Consider the following 14,797-nt stretch of genomic DNA (forward strand, 5'->3'; position numbering starts at 1 on the left):
ACTTTCCAAACATGTTAAAGTCAGGGTTCTAATTAAAAGTTGACTCCATGTGATGAGTATCCACTATGCGGAGCGGGGATGGGATTAAAACCTTACCTGTAGGAACAAATAAGGTATGTCCCTGCTTTACCACACATTTGTAGCATTTATCCACCTTATCTCCAAAGAACACCTCACTCTGGGTCACAGATGAACTCCAAGATTCATAGAGTGCCAAATTGTCATCTGTTGGCTTTATCAAATAAAAAATCTTCTCGCCCTAGAAGGAAGTAATCACGCTATTTTTGAAAAAAGAAATGCCATTCTTAGGATGGCCTATATTGGTGCAATTTCCCAATACAGTGATCTAAATTAAATTAGATAACGATCAGTTTTTTTAGGCTCAAAAAGACATATTTCACATACCTGATCAATAGCTATTGCCCTTAATAAGAATCTTTGCAGCAGCTAAAGCGCCCCCTCTGAAATACGGCAAGGAGTCAATAAAGTAGTGATGGAGAGATAGTTACAAGAGAGGAGGGTAAAGAATCACAAACATCCTATTGATCTCATTTTCAACGTATAGAAGTAAATACATGTTCATAGGCCCCAGGTTTCAGAGAGTCATCTCTGCAAACTTTGCCCTTTCTCCTAAGACTTATAAGATTATAATTATTTTTAAAGGCCTGTAAGTAAACTTCAATGAACTAACCCTTTGCTTTCTCAAGGAGAAAAAGAAGAGGAGCTCAAGGGCACAGCATCAAATACAGTCCAGAGCATCGCTGATGCACAGGCGTTTGATACAGACGAAGATATGATTCTAGATCAGCACTGTCCGAAAGAACTTTCTGTGATGATGGAAATGTTTTATGTCTGTGCTATCCAATATAGTAGTTATAAGCCCTATATGGTTACTGAGCACTTGAAATGTGAGTATTGCAAATGAATTTTAAATTACATTTAATTATTTAAATTTAGCCACAGGTGCTTAGTGGCTACTGTACAGAATTGCACAGTCCCAGATGAAGCAAGGTGACTATAAGCTGCCTAGGAGAATTAGTATTTTTATGGGCATTCCTGACTTATTCAACTAGCTGTCTTAGCCTGAACTTTAGGTCAGAAATAATTATTACTGTAATTTTGCTCCTTCTCAGGTATTTGAATCAGGGATTAATTAATGTGACTGGGGGGAAGACAAAACAAAAAGAGACAAAGAGCTAAAAGAGATTAATTTGTAACATGGGGGGCAAAAAAAGAGAATTTAAATATAAATTAAGAACTCATGGCTCTTCCATCACTCGGAATTTTTTAAAAAATCATAATGCTTCTTTAAGCATTTAAAATGATAGATCCTACTGGAAAAGTACTAAAGCTTTCCTCTTTGCAAATGAATGCACTCATGGAAAAATAAGACTCTATGTTTCTGTCAATAAGAGAACAAAGAAATACCCCAAGCTTACCCAGAGAACATGGTACCAAACTGAAGTTCCACCAAAGTCAATGTGGAAATCTGTGTAGCTGTCTTGCACTCCCATTAAGCAGTATTTCTGAACAAATGGCTTGGGAAAGACTGAATCATCTGGCCAATAATTTTCCACCCAGGAAAGTTTTCTGGCTATATCGGGAACCTCCACCAATTCAGACATCCTTCAAAAAAACAAACACACGTATACACACACACCCATATCATGCAAATTAAAACTTCTTAAAATTGCATCTCCTGTCTCAACCCAAACCACGAAATTAAGTGGAACTCAAGGCTAACAGCAATACTTAAAGTTTGAGTGTGCCAAAGCAAAATTTACAACGTAGCTATATCACTGGACCACTTTGAAAGTCACAATTGTGTTTCGTACTAACATAAATTCATCATTTAACTACATATAGCTAACTGAGAAGACTAAACCAAAACATCCAGAACTACTCACTTTGTATCTGAAAATTCAAGGCTGATCACATTTAGCACTTTTGGTCTGTTAGGGTTCATGAAGTAGTTAACATAATTGTGAAGTGTCATTTTGCTGTCTGCCTGCCTTGCCACATCAATGACATCTATCACTTTGTCACCACCTGCAGAGAAAAATTATAGTCTTATTATTGGGCTGAAGCGTTTCATCAATAGACGCCCTGAACAAAACTATTTTAAAGACCGTATTTACTTCATATGGTAATTAAGCCATCCATAAAACTACACAGCTCAGACAAAGATTCTTCCTATATCCTTACTTTTTAAGTCAAACTGTAACTTTTGAACAAAGGGACAATTTTTGAAGGAAAGAGTTAATGCAATTAAGACAGAGCTGAATAATTAGCACTAAGTGTAAAACCTTGTATGTTTACAAAGCTTTCTATATACTAATGATTTCTTGTGCAGAGCGTGACAAAAATGCATTATATTGGTAGGTGGAAACCGCACCATAAGCTCTGGGTCTTAGGTCCTCGTGCACAAAATAAGGAGACTGAATTCCCTTTCACTTCTTTAACACTTAAGCTTCTAAGCCCATCATTTTGAAGAACCAATCTGTCACTGGGGAATCAGTGAACAAATTAACCAGAGCAAACAATTTCTTCTTGCCTAGTAGTGTCTTCTCCTCTAACATTCTGCTTCAAGAAAAAACGAGTGGTTAGGAAGCAAACTTCAGTTCATATCAGTGTCTGTGAAAGGAGTTCTGAAATGGGATTGATCTACAACCTTCCCATAAAACCATGAGGTATTGCTTTCACTACAGTGCGTCACTCTAAAAAGCATAATCGGTTTTACAACGTCCTATAGGATAAGGTGAAATTCAAAATATGGCAATACTTAATCAATCTGCAACAGAAAACAAATACATGTCATTTTCTTACTTTAATGTAATTTTATGTAAGTTAAGAAAGAATTGCCAAATAGACTTTTATACTTTGGAGGCAAAATAATTGTTAACTGAAGTGCTTTGCAGTACTAAAAAGTTAGCTATCAAGTAGTTTGAACATTTTTCCTACACTTATATTAAACTAGCTATTTATTTTACAGTGCTATCTATGCAAACAGGTTTAGGGTAAACCTCATCCTCATCCTCTAATTTATCAAATAATTCAAAACCAGCTGAATGTGAAGTCACGACATTTAATTGGACTTCCTCAGTGAAAGGATTATCAATGTCAACCAAAGGATCAATAAAGGGACATGTTCTCAGACATTCCATGGTCAGGAGATAACGTATTGTAAAGGATATACAATTTGAGTCAAGATAGATTTGAGATCTAATCCTCAAATAGTCTCTACCTATTGCTAACAAGGAATGAGACCTACATAGAGTCAGCTTTATCTCTAAATACCCTGATGAGAATCAGAAGTGACTGAAAATGTCAACAATATTGCCACAAGCATTTTCCACCTTGTTTCTCATGCCTTTATGGACTTCGATATATCAAATTAAGTCCAGACATCATTAAATGGCAATATCTCCAACTCATTAATATAAAAACAGGTTTGAAAATGAACTTCTCTTTTTCCTGGCTTTTCTCTAGGAAGTAGGAGGTCACTAAAGCAGGATCTAGAAATCCTGCACCTGAACGCTGTTGCAGAGGCCTAGAACCAATCCAGTTTTCCAACATTTTCTTCCTCATATTTCTAGCTACCCCTCAGTAATAGTTTTTCCTAAGCAAGTGTCAGAAATTTTGATGACAACAAAAAAAGCAATAGGATGAGGCCAAGTAAATAAAAACACACAAAATGTTACTTTCCGGTTTTCTGAATGTCGGTCTGCTGAGAAAAAAATAGTTTTTGATGTAGGTGATATTGAATTTCACTTTTTCTGACCTAGAAACTGAACTAAATTAAAATCTCTTCATTCAACTTTTAATATTTTTTAGGATAATATCAATTTTACTTTTACCATGTTTTCCCAAGTACTTAAATGAATCAAGTTCGTACCTACATAACGTTCCACATCCATAACAGAAAAAGTAGGTGGAGGGAGCCTGAGTCCTAGATCATCTAATTTGGGGACCATAATAGGGACTTCAAATCCATGTTTCTCCAGGTATCTCTGTGTCAGCTGGCTGCCATGCATCTTTACAATGACTTCATCGGCACTAAGGAGAGCATAAGAGTAAAATGTCATCTTTGTCGATAAGTTCAGTCAAAAAAAATAACAAACACTCTGGTAATGGGTTAATTCACATACTATATTATATCTATATCAGTGGTTCTCAACCTATCATACCTAATTCTCCTTTTTATAACAAATGTCTTATAAAACCCCTTTAATCCGAAAGTAAAAATCATAGATAATTACTTCAATATATATACTTGGAAAAAATATATATGTATTACATAAAACGCCTTAACTATAACAAGAGGAAAAAAACAGATTAGTTTATAGCAAAATATGTATTTTAATACATAAATGTTCAGGTAAACTACACTTGAAAAGACAATAGAAAAACAAGGTGCTTACAATTAGTTGTAGAGAATGACTGGATTTAAAAGAAGTAACAAGATCAGAAGCCACTCAACACAAGCTGTGTAGGGTATAAAATTCTACACAAATGTTTGTTAGACATTACAAAGTCTCACGGAACACAGAACAATTCATGTTGTCCTGCACACTGGAGGATGACTAGCATTCGTGGTCCCTGAGAATAAGAACTCCTGATTTAAACAATCTGTTATAACCAGTATTTTTAATAAGTATTAGTAAGTTGACACCTTAAGCCACTAAAAAGGGTTGCTGAACCTCCAGCTGCCCTCTGATGATTAACACATTACAAGCATTACACTTATGTGTGGTTTGTCCCTTTTCGCTGTCCTGTATCTAACTGTAAATCAAAGATCTCTTTAAATGCGGATGTTCTAGATTTTATCCCCCAATTGCTCACAGAACGCAGCTCTGTACATTCAAAGTTTTTTTTTTACATTTTTTATTGAGTAATAGTCATTTTACAATGTTGTGTCAAATTCTAGTGTAGAGTACAATTTTACAGTTATACATGAACATATATATATTCATTGTCACATTTTTTTTCGTTATATCACAAGATCTTGTATATATTTCCCTGTGCTATACAGTATAATCTTGTTTATCTATTCTGCATTTTAAAATCCCAGTCTATCCCTTCCTACCACCCACCCCCTTGGCAACCACAAGTTTGTATTCTATGTCTATGAGTCTGTTTCTGTTTTATATTTGTTTTGGTTTTTTTTTTAGATTCCTCATAGGAGCGATCTCATATGGTATTTTTCTTTCTCTTTGTACATTCAAAGTTAAGTGCAACACTTGTGTCACAGGTTAAAACACAACCGTTTCCATTTATACAATCATGTTAACTGTCTCGATGCCATCTGTAGCCTAGGTATCAAGGAGAAGACAGGAGAAACTGGGCCTCTGAATTACTGAGCTCTGATCTTCCCATCTTCTAAATAAGGGAAGGTCAGTTTGAGGCCTAAAAAAATCAAGACAGACTTTTCTTGGATAGTCTTGTAAGTGGAGGGCTTAGAATCTCCTGTGTGTGACTGAGTTCTGTACTGCCTTTTAATTTCCTCATAAGCATCCACAAGCGTTCCTTCCCCAACCTCTGAACATTTAACAATTCCTTAAACTCCTTTCTAAGGGAGAATCCTAGATCATTTGTACTCTGTCATCTAAAATGTTTGGTGTTTTACTTCCCCTGTTGATCAAAAATATATACGTACAAGTGCTAAAAATACAGGTACATCATTACTTATAAGAAAAAAACTGGACACAAACTAAACATACACCATAGTGAGATGGTTATGGTGTATATATATATATACACAGTGCAAACTGCACAGCAGTTAAGGAGTGAGGTAAATTTGTGTAACATATGGAAGTATATCTATTAAATATAACTGTAAAAAAAAAGTACAACAAATACGTAACAAAACCCCATTTTATTTTTTAAAAATTTGATGCATATATACATCCATACACCTATATACATAAATGTTTTAAAAGTTATCATTTATGTAAAAAAGGGTCTCAAAAGACTTTGTTTTAAAATTCATTTTATTTTATACACTTCTATGTTAATCCCATTAAGCACATGTAATTTAGTTCATTATTGTCACTCTACCATGTTTTTAAATAATGTGGAGGTTTATGGAGTTAAAACCAAAGACCTGTAATTAACGGTACGCAGAGTGCGGACATTTGTGACCATCTCTGTAACCTGCTCTCGTTTGTGTTTTGTACTTTTGGCAGAGGATCCACAGGAATCACTGGGCCAGGATTTTTAATACTTCTCTTCTGGGTTACAAACTTATTTGAAAAAAATGAAAGCTATGACTCCTCTCACTGAAAAATTCACATTCCCACATCAACACTAAATTGTTTATACAGTTTTGGGAAACTCATAAGCCTCTCTGAGGCCAGCCCACAGACCCTGGCTGAGAACTCTGGCCCTAGGCTTCAAGTCAATCAATGAAAACAAATGGAGATGTATCTCCTATGACTTTGAAACTGATAAAGGAGACTATCTGAGAATAGGGCCTTTAGTATCACAAAACTCACACAGAAACCACTGTGTTTCATACACGTTTTTTCCCCTCAGTACATGAGGGAGCCAACAGAAGCTGCTTATAATTCATGCTTCTGTTTAAGGGAGGGGAACAGCCAGGAATCCTAGAGACTGAAGAAGTAGCAAGGATTTTACAGTTACAGGACCTGAAATAATTCCGTAACAGGCTGTGAGGTTGTTTTTAATTGGCTCCTCTTTATAGTTTCTGTCTCCTTCGTATAGTATCCTCTGTCTCTGTTCATAGTCTCTCTCATTTCCTTCAGTGCTTTTATCACCCCCTTTTTGAAGTCATGATCTAGTAGACTTCAAGGTCTCATTGATCGTTCTTGCAGGGGACTTCTCTTGTTCTCTTAGTTGGGAGTGGTTCCTCTGCTTCTTCATTTTACTTATATTTCTCTGGCTCTGTGGATTTGGGAGTAACCATTATCTACTGTGGTTGAAGGGCTGTTTTTTGTTTGTTTGTTGTTATTTAAAGGAGGAGCGTTCCTACGTAGAAGCGTGCGTCTAGCAGTTTCGTTGTGAGGGCTATTCTCACTGTGGATGGCTGCCACGTTTCTTCCGTGTGTGTTGGCTGTTGCCTCCTTGCAGGTGTGGTTGGTGTTGTGGTGATCAGAGCCTGCCCTGATTGTTGTTGTTGTTGTTCGGGGCCTCCTTTCTCATTCTGCAGTTGTCACAGTCTTGACAGGGTCCGGGTCTGTTCTCCTGTTGCGGGGATAGAGGCTTCTAGACCCATTTCTGAGCTGTGGTGTGTGGCAGGCATGGCTGGAGCACTTCAGTTGGGAAGAAGGGTCACAGGAGATGTCCACTGGGATGTGCCCTCCGTGGTGTTGTCTGTCATTTGTTATACAGGCTTACAAAGTACTGTTTGTTGAAGCTGCTTTGTCCCCACCTTAGCTGCGGGAATGTCAGCCACCCGCTCTGGTGTCTCCCAGGTTCTGGGCCCCCGGAACTACCAGCGCAGATCAGTCAATGTCAGGCACTAGGACCCGCCACAGCGAGCGTGCAGTCACACGGGTGAACCTGTGGTGCACCACAGGGTCACTGCAGACCCCGGCCCCGCCTTCGCAGGTGAATACTGGCCTGTTATAAATACCTGTACTCGCCCCTGCTGTGTGCCACAACTCCCAATCACCGCCTGCTTGTCCCAGAGGTACAGGTTCACAAAGGCACCAGCAGAGCAAATCCACTCTCTCTGCCTGGGGCTGTAAACAAATCTCAGTCCCGTCTATGAGGTTGCAGGGCCCCTGGGTATGGACTCAGCTTTCAGCCCTGCCTCTGGGAGGTGGCGATGGCTATGACCCAGCCCCACCTCTCTCCTCATGAGAATGCACCAGCAATGGAGCCAAATGGAGACAGCGGTTATGGCCTGGCTGCACTGCGCCCCTCCCCGCCAACACACACCAGCAGTGGTGCTCTTTTATGGGGGGATCCCAGGCTGTTCTGTTCTGCACACACCCCCGGCCAGGGCTTACATCCTCCTCCAGTCCCCTGAGGCTGCCTCTGTGCAATGGGCCCCAGTCCTCTCCCCGGGCTCATCAACAATTTCCAGCAGCCAGTCCCAGCTTGTCTCTGCTGGCTTGCGTCTAGGGCTGGGGATCACAGGGACCCTCCATGCCAGCTTCTCTTAGTTTTGTTTGCCAGGCTGCTGCCACTTTCTTCTCTGAGCCTCAGAAACTCTGCTTCCATCCCTGCTAACCTCCCAGCTAAGAGGGGGCATCCCAGCACGAGGGTGACTTTCTTCCTACGCTGCTCCCTCCCTTCGGGATAGGTCCTGCACTGATTTTTTTTTTCTTTTTTCTTTTTTCTTTTTTTCCTTACTGGATTTTGTGAGAATCCTGTATTTCGAAGCGAGAGACACTCTGCCAGTTCAGTAGGAGTTCTGTGCAATTCAGGGGCTTGTAGATGTCATTCTTGGTATTTGTGGGAGAGGGTTAGCTGTGAGTCTGTCTACGCCATCTTGGCACCTCCCCCTAGACTGTGATATTGTGATTGAAATTTAAATTGTGCTTCCTCTTTTTAATAAGCCTGGATATGATCGTGTGTAAGAAGCCTATTAAGCATTATCACTTTAAATGGATGTCAGGCAGTGAGTAGGAAATGATCTAAGTTAGCATGATTAAATGCTGTGTAATGCTTCTGACACTCTTTGAGCCACAGATAACTCAAATACTTTCCCTTATTTAAAAAAAAAAAATCAAAAAGCCCAGTCTTGCTGCCACCAGAGGGTGAGCAATGGTCGAGGGTACTTCTGGTAGACTGAGGGTGAAGACAGGAAAACAACATAAGGAAGAAATACAGCATGAAAGTAGAGTAGGTGAGGTGACAGAGAAAGAGAAGCAGCAGCTGCGTAACGTAAGGAACCAAGTGCTGGGAGACACTGCCTCAGATTAGTGTGTTTCAGACTTTTTGGACTGAGACCCACAGTTCAGAAATACATTTTTACACAGTGATCCAGTACACACACATATAACAAAAGTTCCATTAAACTATGCTTGCTTACCCCTATTACTTGCAATGTACCAATATTTTCTATTTCATTTTCAAAAAAGTAAACAGCTGGCTGAGACAACAATGGCTTGCATCCTGAAGACTGAAAACGCTGCTTTAGATACCGTCGCTTTATTAGGTAACATTCTTAAATTTTCTTTGGTCAGAACAGGTTTCCATACCTTGGGAAGACTCGAGAACGTAATTCCTTCACAAAAGTTCTAGTTCCAGCCTGCACTGGTTTGGAACCATCATCAATTTCTGTGTAGTCATGCCTGTGCCAGTTCCTCCTCTTTTTCACTAGATTTTTGGAAGATTAAAAAAAGAAAACATTTTTATAACTAGTGGTACTATGCACTTTCTAATCATTGTTGTCTATATAATCAGAAATAACAACTGTCAAGAACAATAATACATTTTTAAACGCACTTCTAAGGCTGAAGAAGTAAAATTTACCTTATGTAATGCTGCAATTAAAGGCAATTAACTGTGGGTTTCTTTAAATCTTTGTATTTCAAAAATGATTTTAAAATTAAATCAAGGAATTCAAATTAGCAGGCTGAACCTGATATAATATCCACATTTACACATACTATAAAATCTCACAATTATTTAAAACCATGGTTTTCCCTAGAATATTAGGTTATAATATGATTTTCATGGACCATCCAAATCATCCTCTCAGGATAAGGCCTTTGATCCCACATCGAAAATCTACTTTAACAACACAGTTCCCTTCTTGTTTATGTCAAGATTTATTCCCAAAATGAGCATGGTTAGACTGACACAAGGAATAGCAGGTGACTGCAGCATAATGAAAGGAAGGCAAGGGAGATGACAAAATAAATAACTTATGGCTGATTCTAAAGCAAGGGTCCTGTGATGCTGCAGCTCTAGGAGGCTACAATCTTGAACAGGCACAGCAGCCAAAGTCAGGAGACTCGGTTTTGACTCTTAGTTTAGCCGTAACTTACTCTGCAACCTTGGGCAAATCACTTAGCGTGTCAGGGTCCAGTTTCCTCAATGTGGAAGTGAAGGGGATGAGTGCTGTTTTTCAGACTGTGCTGAGGAACCTTCAATAAAAGGGAAGATGGAGAAAAGGCCGAAGTAGGGCCTCTGGGTCTCATTCCTCTTTCCACTAGAGTGGCACCACCTACATACCTTTTGTGTGGTATCAGCGAAAGATTTCAGTTTTAAATCTTTTTTAAGTTTGAAAAATCACTTTTAAGCCTAAAACCTCTATGATTCTGGGAAATGTATTGATGTCTATATGAATCTAAGTTATTTCAACCCTTCACCTTACAAAGATAATAAAAATAAAATAATGCTGGATCCTGTCAATGAAAATTATTGTCCGTCATATCAGTAAACAAAAGGGCACTGCAGCCATCAGCCACTGCCCCCATGGTGAGCGGAGTGAACTCAGGATGCAGATAAGCAGGAAGCCCGGCCGCTACCACCATCCCCAAAGCTGTACCCAAAGGAGACTCAGGATGAGAAAGAACAGGATACTGGCCCTAGATAGCAGATACATACCAAAGGATTGATTTCAATGAGCCCAGACTTTTGCACCTTCTCATACATAGAAAAGCACTAAATTCCTTAACTTGTGATAACTCATTTTCCTTAGTTAATAGTAATCTTTTGATGTTCGAACTACCTGGTCTTTGTTGTAAAGAAAACTTCTGTATATTCTGGCCACCCCCCTAAGTCTTTGGAGCTGTCTCTCAGAGCTACCTGAGAGGCTGCATCCCCAGCTTAGGTCCTCAGAAATGTCTGCCAATAAAACGTAAGTCTCAACTTTCAGGTTGTGCATTTTTTTTTCAGTCAACAATCCTCATAAGAATAAGAAGAAGTTACACTAAATAATCAATTGGAGTGGAAATCAGGCTTATTCATATCTAAGAGCCTACAACAAGATTCCCAAGTAAATTATGGCAGTCAGACCCTCAATATGGAAGAGAATAAATCTCATTTAAAAAAAAAAAAAAGAAACTCATGGAAAAAACTGACAATCATTAAGCAACCTTCCTAGAAAATACCACTAAGTTATCCTTCAGTGCATTATTTCTCACTTAAAAATCACTTTTAAAATTCAAAGGTTAGCAGGGAGGATATGGCTCAGTGGTAGAGCACGTGCTTAGCATGCATGAGGTCCTGGTCTAAATCCCTGGTACCTCCACTAAAAAAATTAGAAAAATAAAAATTCAAGGGTATGACCAGGCTTTTACTCTACATATATACAGATACATAACTCCATTTTATTTTCAACTGGAATCATAATGTTTATCTTACTTGCCTTTCTTATCATTGGCATTTTCTCCTTATTAAATATTAAAAAACAATTTAAAGGCAGCCTAGAATTTTAAGACATAAATGTAGATGCATTATGTTATAATCCTTTTTTGATTCTTAAGCACTTAGTTCATTCTGAACCTTTCATCAAACGAAGTTGAGATTAATATTTATATACTTAAATCTGCTTCCCCCGTTAATTCCTCAGGGTAATTTTTACAATACTTGCTACATATTGCAAAACCGTCTCCAGGAAAGTGGTAGGTAACTCATACTCTTATATATTAGTAGCCTATATGAAAGCCTGAGGCCTACAGTAAACATCATCATGGAAGGAAGGGGGGGGAAGGGGGGGAAGTGGGAGGGAGGGAAGCAGGGAGGAGATGGGGACAGAGAGAGAGAAAAAGACAAAGAGAAAAAACAAACTGCCCATTTGATAAGTAAACTATGTTACATTGTTTTAATTTCATTTTGGCAGAAAAGATTAGAATTAAAATAGATTTGGGATTGGACAGCTACGAGTTCAAATTCCAGCTTTGCCGAACAGCTGCATGAAAGGGCTAGTAAGATAATTTTTCTCACATCAAGGTGTTACAGATATCAAAGGAGATAACACAAGTCTAGTACCTCTTAGCACAGTGCCTGGGGCAACCAATAAGCTGTCAGTCACTTTTCTTTCCTTTTAAATGTGCTGACTTGCAGGATGTTAACAGAAAAATTGTCCTGTTGGGCCAACATGCTTAACACGTAAAATCAGCTACTGCAAGAGATGACCGAATTTCTTAAAGGAAGGAGGTCAGTGAAAGAATATGTCAATAGTGGTCAGAGGGAAAGGAGAGGAAACTGAGTTCGGACTGCTTGTGCCTGAGGGCCACTGAGAACACGTGTTTAAGTATTGGGCAAGTTCTGATACTGGCCCTCTATTAGAGTTCTTAATTCCCAATAAAACGCTAAAGTCTAAATTCACCATATTAATGGACATTATACTATCTCAATGTTATCTGTAGTAAAGGATTCCTGGGGAACTCAACAAAATGGGAAACCCTTGGTGGCAAGCAAGAGAGGCTTAAGAGCAGAGAGAAAGGGATCAAAAGGGATTACCCAATTAAGGGTGAGGGGTGGGGCAGCTGAGCCTTAAATAAACTGACTATACTTCAATAAAAATATATTAAAAGAAAAAAAAAGATGAAACGGATTACTGGATCCTGGGCATTTTCCTTATGGGTACTTAGAAAGTTGGACTTTTGCCCAGAAGACAGCCATGCCTGATTTGCTGTTATTTAAGGATGAGAAGCACATGAAGGGGCAGGTAATAGTCAAGCTTCTCTCTGAAGCATTGTTATTCAAAGTGCAGGTCAAGATCCATTATGGATTGTGATATCAATTTAGTGAGCACAACAAGCTTTTAAAAAAATTAAATCATATAGGAAAAAAGGAAATAGAGTGCATTACATGTAGTAGTGTTTTAAACACTACATTATTCTGCCTCATAGCAACCCATTTAACATTTCACAGAAATTATAGTCCAATTACTTCATTTTGGGGTTATTTACTTAAATTCTAAATTAAAACTTACATTTTAGTTCCATTTCCCTTCTTGACATAAAACCCAGTATTATTTATTTCCTCCAAGAATTACACTTGGTCAGTAATTACTTCAAGTTATATTTTATATACTTCAGTACCACACAAAATAAGAACTTTTAAGACATTTATGACAGTAAATAGTCTACTACACATGTAACAATTCTACCAATTTGCTAACCTCAAACTTTATACTGCAGAACTAACAAAAAGGATAATCTCTATTTTATAAGGAAATATTTTAATGTATTCATATAGCTTAAATTGTTAAATCTCTCACAAAGAAATGAGGTAAATTATTAATATTTCTAGTAAAACAGATAAGCAGTCAGTTGCTGCTGTCTCTTTTGAAAAATTACTTGCCCATAACCTCAGAACAAAATTTCCATTTTAAAAAACTACTAAGAAAAAAGCTGCATTCAAAATAAAGAGGTTGAATAGGTTACCCTCATCTGACCCAAGTGTGTATCAAGGTATATTCGTCAGAAAAAGGTTCCTTTCAACCTACTGTAAAGTACAAGGAACTATATTCAATTTCTTGTAATAAGCTACAATGAAAAAGAATCTGAAAAAATATATATGTATATGTATAACTGAATCACTTTGCTGTACACCTGAAACTAACACTATAAATCAACTATACTTCAATAAAAAATAAAATTAAAAAAAAGAAAAAGGTTCCTTTCAGTTCTAAAGTGACTAAGTCTACAGTCTTTCTCTAGTTTTATGAACACAAAAACAATAGCATACAGTCTAAATTTTTAAGAAAAGAAATACTTATAATCCAAAGCCCTTAAAATTTTTTCTATACTCTCATATTTATGCAACAACAATTAATATTCCAATCTATTCTTCTGAAGCCTTTGTAAAAGGCTAACAATAAAAATCATTCATATGTGTTGCTGGTGCAGAGGACGCAAGAGCTCCCCTGCTTGTGCCCTTGCCCCTCAAGAAGAGTGCGGACAGAGACTCGGTCTGGCCTCTGTCTTCTTGGGAAGAAGACTGTAGGGAGGTTGTTTCAATCACAGAGGATTGCTGGGCAGGACTCTGGACCATACTCAACATTATGACCAAATTCGGAGAACTGAAGTAGCACTTTAGCATATCAATGCCCTAATTTTCTACTAAAAATATAATGCATGTGGGTGCCGTAGCCTTAACCTATACAATGTCCTAAATGTTACTGAAAGATTTTTTTCTTCTTCTTCCAATTTTATCAATAAAATTAACATACAGCACTGTATACGTTTAAGTCGTAGAGCATAAATCTGACTTATTTATTACATCATGATGATTACCACAATAAGTTTAGAGAATATCCATCTTCTCATGTAGATACAAAATAAAATAGAAAAAAAAAAATTTTCCTGTGATTAGAACTCTTAGGATCCACTTTCTTAACAACTTTCATATATAACATACAGCAGTGTTAATTATATTTATCATGTTGTACATCCTTAGTACCTATTTATCTTATAACTGGAAGTCTGTACCTTTTGACTTCATCAAATTTCCTCTCACTCCACCCCCTGCCTCTGGTAACCACATATCTCTTCTCTTTTTCTATGAATTTGTCTGTCTTTGAAGCATAATTGACCAACAACACTATGTTAGTCCCTAGTACACAACACAGTAATGCGATACTTCTCTACATTTACTAACGATCACCATGATAAGTCTAGTTATCATTCTTTTCTTTAATGTATAAAGAGATAAAAACAGATGAAATCAGTTTTCAAAATCAGAAAAATTTTACTTTATTGCACTTAAATTGAAAGCTTTGAAAATACATATTTGAGTTTGCAGGCTTTGCACTGGCAATTAAGAATGATAGTATTTTTTTTTCACTTAAAGTTATTTAATAATTCAAACAATACTTGTCTTCTCAACATCTTCTGAAAAACTCTTCCTTATAGTTCTTGGTAGGTGT

The 14,797-nt window shown here is 37.6% G+C and overlaps 1 protein-coding gene across 1 annotated transcript in view; it reads right to left on the reverse strand.

The window, feature by feature from the left end:
- The window catches only part of KDM7A (lysine demethylase 7A), a 77,489-nt gene that overhangs the window by 29,503 nt on the left and 33,189 nt on the right, over window positions 1-14,797 (reverse strand). Inside the window, exons 3-7 of the mRNA XM_032483490.1 lie at window positions 9,171-9,288; window positions 3,896-4,056; window positions 1,908-2,049; window positions 1,440-1,626; window positions 97-259 (exon numbers count right to left, since the gene is read on the reverse strand). Of these exons, the coding sequence (XP_032339381.1) occupies window positions 97-259; window positions 1,440-1,626; window positions 1,908-2,049; window positions 3,896-4,056; window positions 9,171-9,288 (771 nt within the window). The remainder of the gene's footprint in view (window positions 1-96; window positions 260-1,439; window positions 1,627-1,907; window positions 2,050-3,895; window positions 4,057-9,170; window positions 9,289-14,797) is intronic.

This window comes from Camelus ferus, chromosome 7 (assembly GCF_009834535.1).
Source record: "Camelus ferus isolate YT-003-E chromosome 7, BCGSAC_Cfer_1.0, whole genome shotgun sequence".
Classification (NCBI taxonomy): Eukaryota; Metazoa; Chordata; class Mammalia; order Artiodactyla; family Camelidae; genus Camelus; species Camelus ferus.